Genomic DNA, 8,806 nt, shown 5'->3' with positions numbered 1-8,806 from the left:
TCACTCAGGAGAAGAAGGTATTACCACACATATATAGGAAAATAAGGTATTTCCACATCTCTATAGGAAAATAAGGTATTTCCACACATCTATAGGAAAATAAGGTATTTCCACACATCTATAGGAAAATAAGGTATTACCGGTATGCAGATCTGCAGGGATGCATGTTTTTTTCTTTTAAAAACATTGCTCGTTTACCTTACGTTTGAGGTTGAAACTATTCAAGGTAAAGTCACTTTCCATATTTTGCCAGTCATGTTCTTGCTGTGCAATAGAATGTTTATGTTTCTTTGACTAAAAGGTCGTAATTTTAAAAACATACAAATATTGACCAACAAATTTTCTTGTCCCATTCAGCGCAATGTTCCAAGCCCAAAGGAGGGAGCCACATGAGCCTGTCAGGAGACTACATTACCCAAGAGACTTTCCCGGCGGGGTCGAACGTCGTTTTCAAGTGTGACGTTGGTTATGTCGGATTTGCGATGACCACCACCTGTCTCGGTGAAACCTGGAAAAATGTGACATCTACCTGCCGGAGTATGTAATTTACATGACTATTCATTCTATGTGACACGAAGGCTGCGTTTACACAGGCAGCCTAAAATACCTGACCTGATTTGTCATTAGGCTGCCTGTGTAAACGGAGCTGTAAAATGTACATGACTGGATGTGACTATTGTCACTTTCCACATTGTCTATGAGAATCTTGTAATGTACTTTATATTTAACACACTGTCTATGAGAATCTCCTAATGTACGTTAGATTTAACACATTGCCTATGACAGTGGTCACCAACCGTTCGATAGCGATCGACTGGTTAATCTCCAAGGCATTCCTAGTCGATCACCAAACATTTCTGTAAAAACCCAACGACAAAGCCTTGTGTGCCTATTTTTGTCGGTAGCTGCACTTCATTCAGCAGCCTTAGCGCCAGGAAGGCAAAGTGTTTCCATTTAAACAATGTCATGTGTCTGAAGGTGGATATCCAGCTACCTGGCAGACCCAGCGAGCCAATCAAGTGCACCTATAGGCCAACCGCTGGCCAATCAGATAGCTCAGATTACCGTGTCTGCACAGTTCTTCGAGCCAGACTGTCAAAATAAGCACTAAACGCACAGCAAAGTTGATACTGTGAGATTTAAAAATCTTTAAATCATTACAACAGAGAGAGTCAATGAATACAGCAAAGAGCTGCTGTTCTTATGAGTAAGTTCATATTGCAGTTGCTATTCAGCACTGTAAAAACTCTTTAAAAGCATTGCAGCTGCAATGAATGATAAGCTTACGTTGTTGTTATTAGCGGCAAGTGTCTTTTTTAATATCGTGGAATATTTCGCTTTCTCTGGTCATAGAAGTAACATGAATTGGTGAATGAGGCAGAAATAATGCAGTGCAACTTGAGTTTCGCAATCAGCTGGAAGACTGGGTCCCTTTTTCTCAGCGGAGTTCGGGAGAGTGAAGGGGCGGTGAGTCGGGTGAGAGGCAGGCTCGTCGCTGCTACCTCCCTTCACTCAGACTGACCATCAGATACAGGCCATCAGTCCAGTAAAACATATATAAATAAATATATATATATGCAGTACCAGTCAAAAGTTTGGACACACCTACTCATTCAATGGTTTTTCTTTATTTTCACTATTTTCTACATGGTAGAATAATAGTGAAGACATCACAACTATGAAATAACACATATGGAATCATGTAGTAACCAAAAACGTGTTAAACTGTCACGTTCGTCATAAGGATGGGACCAAAGCCCAGCAGGAATGTGAACACTCATCTTCTTTATTATGAAGAAAACCAAAATAAACACTTAAACAAAAACAACGACGAAAAACAGTCCTGTAAGGCACACAACTTACATACGAAACAACTACCCACAAAAACCCATGGAAAAACACCCCTACTAAATAGGACCTTCAATTAGAGGCAACGAGGAACAGCTGCCACCAATTGAAGGTCAACCCAATAAACTAAACATAGAAATAGAAAAACTAGAACGAACATAGAAATATACTAACATAGAACATTAACCAAAAAAAACCCGAAACACATAAAACAAACACCCCCTGCCACATCCTGACCAAACTACAATAACAAATAACCTCTTTACTGGTCAGGACGAGACATAAACAAATCAAAATATATTTTATATTTGAGATTCTTTAAAGTAGCCACCATTGCCTTGATGACAGCTTTGCACACTCTTGGCCTTCTCTCAACCAGCTTCATGAGGAATGCTTTTCCAACAGTCTTGAAGGAATTCCCACATATGCTGAACACTTGTTGGCTGTTTTTCCTCAACTCTGCGGTTAAACTCGTCCCAAATCATCTCAATTGGGTTGAGGTCGGGTGATTGTGGAGGGCAGGTCATCTGATGCACATCACTCTCCTTCTTGGTCAATATGCAATGATAATGTATTGGGCCAATCGCCTACTGCACAAACCTTATTGATAAATAACTATTTTTAATTGGTTCATGTTTCATATGCCTATGTTTTTTAAGTAATGTTTAAAACAAATCTGAGCTGTATATTGCATTTTGACTCAGAAAAGGTTGTTGACCACTGGTCTATGAGAATCTCCTAATGTACTTTATAATTAACACATTGACTATGAGAATATTGCAATGTACTTTACATTAAACACATAGTCTATGAGTATATCTTAATATACTTTACATTAAACATATAGTCTGTGAGAATCTCTTAATGTACTTTACATTAAACACATTGTCTATGAGAATATCTTAATTTACTTTACATTAAACACATTGTCTATGAGAATCTTTATAATGCATGCCAATCTCTAACCATAACTACCGGATGAGCTGAGTTATGTATTTGTTATAATTTATAATTTTATCAATCTAAACTTATGATTCTGTTATCGTGTTATCATGTCTGTCCAGGGAGATCCTGTGGCTCCCCTGGAGAAGTGATGAATGGCAGGTATGACCTCACAGAGGGGGTGGAGTTTGGAGCCAGAGTAACAGCCCAGTGTGACAAAGGGTCAGTAGTACACACTCACAGGACAGGACCTTCTCTCCAGTATATGTACTAGTAGAGTTGTCCTACACTCACAGGACAGGACCTTCTCTCCAGTATATGTACTAGTAGAGTTGTCCTACACTCACAGGACAGGACCTTCTCTCCAGTAGATGTACTAGTAGAGTTGTCCTACACTCACAGGACAGGACCTTCTCTCCAGTAGATGTACTAGTAGAGTTGTCCTACACTCACAGGACAGGACCTTCTCTCCAGTAGATGTACTAGTAGAGTTGTCCTACACTCACAGGACAGGACCTTCTCTCCAGTAGATGTACTAGTAGAGTTGTCCTACACTCACAGGACAGGACCTTCTCTCCAGTAGATGTACTAGTAGAGTTGTCCTACACTCACAGGACAGGACCTTCTCTCCAGTATATGTACTAGTAGAGTTGTCCTACACTCACAGGACAGGACCTTCTCTCCAGTAGATGTACTAGTAGAGTTGTCCTACACTCACAGGACAGGACCTTCTCTCCACTAGATTTGTTGCATCATATTATAGCACAGCTAAAGATTATATTTAGAACCCCAATGAACCCTTATTGTAAAAAAAAGACTTGCTTCTTATACGGCACCACTAAATGTTCTATATAGAACTCTTAATTTACATTTCTGTTCAATAATAGGCGCCATATTTGAAGGAAGTGGTTAGCTACTGTATAACCTTTTTTAGTGTTCTGTTTTCTATTTGAGTTGAATATTCTGTCCTTGTTTTTCAGACATTACATTGTGGGTTCCAAAGTACGGAATTGCATGGCATCAGGGTGGTCTGGCAGACTCGCTATCTGTGAAGGTCAGACTCACACACACACACACACACACACACACACACACACACACACACACACACACACACACACACACACACACACACTCAATAACTGATTGATTAAAAAAAATGAATGTGAACACACCATTATTTATTTATTCATGTATTTTTGATGTTGCAGTGGTGAGGTGTGGAGCACCTCCTGTTGTTGCCAATGGAAGTCTGTTGAACAGAGCTGAAGAGTCGTATGCCTACAGAGAGTTGGTGGAGTATCAGTGTGACAGGCAACTGACTCTGGATGGACCCAGGTTCTTACACTGCTCTGAAACAGGACAGTTTGAGCCATATCCACCTAAATGTATCGGTATGTTTCAGAACATAACATAGAAGGTGTTACTGAATAAATAATAAACTATGCCATTATGCTTTTAAAAAATCACAGATTGACCAATTGATTGATTGATCAATTCAGTGACTGATCAATTGAGTTATTGATTGATTGCATGATAGATTTTTTAATTGGCTGATTGGTTGATTAATTGGTATATTCCTATTGGTTCATCATCAAAGACCTACATTTAATTGTAGGTAAAACATTAATTGGATATGTTACACATGGTGATGTTGTTGGTTCTATTTCTTGTATCCTAGACATAACTTGTCCAACACCTAAAATCGATAAAGCTTTCCGCGTAGAGGGACATATACCTCCATACAAATACAAGTCTTTCGTCAGATATGAATGTGAAAAAGGATATGAAATGGAAGGTGAATCAGGTCTTACCTGTGAAATAGACAGCCGCTGGTCAGCATCATACCCAACATGCAAAGGTAAGATGCATTGTGCACACATGATTCAATAGGTCTGTCTTGTCTAACTTGGATTTGTTCATAGATAAATGTTTTATTATGAAACAAGTATTGTGATCCATGTAGATTGTTTATTTTAAATCATATGTCCTTGTCTTAGAAAACTATCACATAAGTCCTTGTCTTAGCTAATGGTAATAATGGTCTTGTCTTAGTTATTAGAACACTATCACATAATGGTTTTGTCTTAGTTATTAGAACACTATGACATAATGGACTTGTCTTAGTTATTAGAACACTATCGCATAATGGACTTGTCTTAGTTATTAGAACACTATCGCATAATGGACTTGTCTTAGTTATTAGAACACTGTGACATAATGGACTTGTCTTAGTTATTAGAACACTATGACATAATGGACTTGTCTTAGTTATTAGAACACTATGACATAATGGTCTTGTCTTAGTTATTAGAACACTATGACATAATGGTCTTGTCCACTATGACATGATGGACTTGTCTTAGTTATTAGAACACTATGACATAATGGACTTGTCTTAGTTATTAGAACACTATGACATAATGGACTTGTCTTAGTTATTAGAACACTATGACATAATGGACTTGTCTTAGTTATTAGAACACTATCGCATAATGGACTTGTCTTAGTTATTAGAACACTATCGCATAATGGACTTGTCTTAGTTATTAGAACACTATCACATAATGGACTTGTCTTAGTTATTAGAACACTATCACATAATGGACTTGTCTTAGTTATTAGAACACTATCGCATAATGGACTTGTCTTAGTTATTTGAACACTATGACATGATGGACTTGTCCTAGTTATTAGAACACTATGACAGAATGGTCTTGTCCTAGGCATTAGAACATTATAACATAACCTCTTGTCTTAGTTATTAGAACACTATCACATAATTGTAACCCTATTTCATTAAGATTATCTTCTTGTGTTTATGTTTCAGCATTTTTTCAATGGCTGTATGACCTAATGGTTTCATATCATATCATTCTTTCAAGAATGGTGGATATTAATTCAGAATTAGCATCGTCTTACAATGAAGCAGAGAGTACAGGACCTTGAACTAGTTACCTGTTCCAAGACATGGTTGGAGGAGATGCTGTCTGCTCTGCTGTTACAGCAAGACACCCGACAAACATCTGAAAAACTAATTTCTATGACAACTTATGTTTGCATTATAGTGTCGGAAGACAGCAACCCTGAAGCTGAAAATAGTTTATTTTCCAAGATTAAAAATGAAGTCAAAGGTGGACTCAGTAAGTCATTGTGTGGTTTATAAGTAATTATTTGCATAGCTGTATGCACAACTGTTTTCATGTGTTCTGCATCACGCTTTGTAAGTTTTCTCTGTAGGTTATCACTGTATGTATTCTCTGTAGGTTATCACTGTAGGTTATCACTGTAGGTATTCTCTGTAGGTTATCACTGTAGGTTATCACTGTAGGTATTCTCTGTAGATTATCACTGTAGGTATTCACTGTAGGTTATCACTGTAGGTATTCTCTGTAGGTTATCACTGTAGGTTATCACTGTAGGTATTCTCTGTAGGTTATCACTGTAGGTATTCACTGTAGGTTATCACTGTAGGTTATCACTGTAGGTATTCTCTGTAGGTTATCACTGTAGGTATTCTCTGTAGGTTATTTCTTTGTAGCCTGCAGTTATATTGTGGTTATAGGGTGGTTCATTCAGCTTATTCTATTGTTTTGTATTGTTTTGTTTTTCATTCTATTGAGGTGTACTTTTTATGGTGTCAATCCAACTTTTTACATCCCGCAATTTCATAATTTGTCCTTTTTTCAGACAAAGTTTTAAACTGGGTTTCCAACACAATCCCGAAGGTAGAACTCAAGCTCCCCTGGACGAGGTAATGACAGATTTAGACAAAAAAATGATGAAATTCATCACCTTCGGAAGGACATTCAGGACATCAAAATGAACCTTTACACATGTAGCTTTTACAGTAGTAACAATTAGAGGTCGACCGAATTGAACATGTTTCATTATTTATTTGAGGCTAAATTGATTTTATTGATGTATTATATTAAGTTAAAATAAGTGTTCATTCAGTATTGTTGTAAGTGTCATTATTATAAATAAAAAAATAAAAAAATTGGCCAATTTAATTGGTATCGGCTGTTTTTGGTCCTCCAATAATCGGTATCGGTATCGGCGTTGAAAAATCATAATCGGTCGACATCTAGTAACAATAAATGTCATCTAAAAAGTAGCTTGACTTCTGGTATCATTCCATACATCTGTAGCCAGACACTTTTCTCCCTCTCCACCACTAGAGGTCAGCAAAGTATTCACTTGAGCTTTACATACCCACATAATATATGTATATCAACTTGAGCTGTGATACTCTTGAGTGGTATTTGTGTGTGAGAGAGCGTGAGAGTGTGCATGTGTCTAACCCCTCTGTGTGTGTGTGTGTGTGTGTGTGTGTGTGTGTGTGTGTGTGTGTGTGTGTGTGTGTGTGTGTGTGTGTGTGTGTGTGTGTGTGTGTGTGTGTGTGTGTGTGTGTGTGGGGGCAGAATTTCCATCAATCCTAGGTAGGTACATGGTTTCGTTCACAGTCATTCCAGAACATTTTTCTTGTTTGTTTTGAGCCTATTGATAGTTGCATAGTGAGTCTGCCAGAAAAAGCTTACAACATTGTGGCATCTTCTGCTTTCATATGAAGGAACTGAACCAACCACTGCTGACATAGGCTACATCCCCAATGACACCATATTCCCTTTATAGTGCACTACTTTTGACCAGGGTCCATATGGCTCTGATTAACAGTAGCACAGTACTGTATATAGGGAACAGGGTGCCATTTGGGATGCACACTTACAGACTGCACATGGAAATGTTGGACAGCAGGTTACTTTGGGATGCACCCCTTGTCTATGGGCCAGGCTGGCTGGGGTTTCCATTCATGTGACATGGAATTCCTGGCTGAAATTCACAACATAGATTCCCAAGTCATGTTGTTCTATTCTACCAGTTTATAGGTACATGTCCAGAGTATGCCAATTTCTAGGTACATAACCAGATTCTCCCAGTTTATAGATACATAACCAGATTCTCCCAGTTTATAGATACATGGCCAGATTCTACCAGTTTATAGGTACATGGCCAGATTCTACCAGTTTATAGGTACATGGCCAGATTCTACCACTTTATAGGTACATGGCCAGATTCTACCACTTTATAGGTACAGTTGAAGTCGGAAGTTTACATACACCTTAGCCAAATACATTTAAACTCAGTTTTTCACAATTCCTGACATTTAATCCTAGTAAAAATTCCCTGTTTTAGGTCAGTTAGGATCAACACTTTATTTTAAGAATGTGAAATGTCAGAATACTAGTACAGAGAATGATTTATTTCAGCTTTTATTTCTTTCATCACATTCCCAGTGGGTCAGAAGTTTACATACACTCAATTAGTATTTGGTAGCATTGCCTTAAATTGTTTAACTTGGGTCAAACGTTTTTAATATTTTTGATATGTAAATTGATGTATGTTTGATATTTGTATGAACTAATACGTCAGGGATTTATGAGACAGATTATTAAATACACTTTAAAGAAAACAAATTAAAACATTGAAATACAATGAAAAGACAGAAAAAGACGATTTGCACTTGAGAGATGTTGAATAAAATAATTGAGAGAACCTTTGAAAGAGATGTTCTCCTGTTTCATCATTTATCCTGTGTTACAGGATCTATTACCTGCTGTACCAGTCTCAAAACTGGGACCTGTAGCAGATTTTGGGGGGCTCGTCCGGGATCGGTGCCACCTGCTGGTCGGGAGCTGATCCAGTGATAGATAACATCTGGGACTAAGACGGAGCTGCGGCTGAAATCCATGTCGCGGACAGACTGATTCAGAGACTGATTCTTGGTTCTGGACTGTGTTGACCATTCGTGAGGAAAAGGAAGACGTTACAATGTCGGACAGTGGGAGGAAGCCTGTCAGCAAAGGAACTTTTTCAAATTGCCAATACCGTGGGTCAAGTGCAAGACAAACACCAGTCAGAGCTCGAAGAGGGTGATCATGAAGGTTGAGTACATCTGCGCCTTTATGTACAGTAACTCATTACTTGAGTCAAAATGACACCAAAATACTGATTT

The 8,806-nt window shown here is 38.1% G+C and overlaps 1 protein-coding gene across 2 annotated transcripts; it reads left to right on the top strand.

Moving 5' to 3' along the window:
* Positions 1-6,803, top strand: LOC106612146 (C4b-binding protein alpha chain). Of its 2 annotated transcripts, XM_082956068.1 has the most exons (8): positions 1-226; positions 358-537; positions 2,913-3,012; positions 3,771-3,844; positions 4,002-4,184; positions 4,472-4,651; positions 5,859-5,933; positions 6,481-6,803. In XM_082956068.1, the coding sequence occupies exons 1-8, from the start codon at positions 145-147 to the stop codon at positions 6,546-6,548; spliced, it is 942 nt and encodes a 313-aa protein (XP_082812194.1). In that variant the 5' UTR covers positions 1-144; the 3' UTR covers positions 6,549-6,803. The 2 variants fall into 2 exon arrangements, with proteins under 2 accessions (XP_082812194.1, XP_014068539.1); XM_014213064.3 differs by lacking the exons at positions 5,859-5,933; positions 6,481-6,803 and adding an exon at positions 5,621-5,848.
* The last annotated feature ends 2,003 nt before the right edge of the window (positions 6,804-8,806 follow it).

Source organism: Salmo salar, chromosome 09 (genome assembly GCF_965601325.2).
Source record: "Salmo salar chromosome 09, fSalSal1, whole genome shotgun sequence".
Taxonomy (NCBI): domain Eukaryota; kingdom Metazoa; phylum Chordata; class Actinopteri; order Salmoniformes; family Salmonidae; genus Salmo; species Salmo salar.
This window is presented reverse-complemented; position numbering and strand designations above follow the sequence as displayed.

Coding starts and splice junctions, on each gene's coding strand:
- LOC106612146 (XM_082956068.1), top strand. CDS start 145: ATGCAGATCTGCAGGGATGCATGTTTTTTTCTTTTAAAAACATTGCTC. Junction 227..357: donor TGAGGTTGAAACTATTCAAG/GTAAAGTCACTT, acceptor TGTCCCATTCAG/CGCAATGTTCCAAGCCCAAA. Junction 3,013..3,770: donor ACAGCCCAGTGTGACAAAGG/GTCAGTAGTACA, acceptor CTTGTTTTTCAG/ACATTACATTGTGGGTTCCA.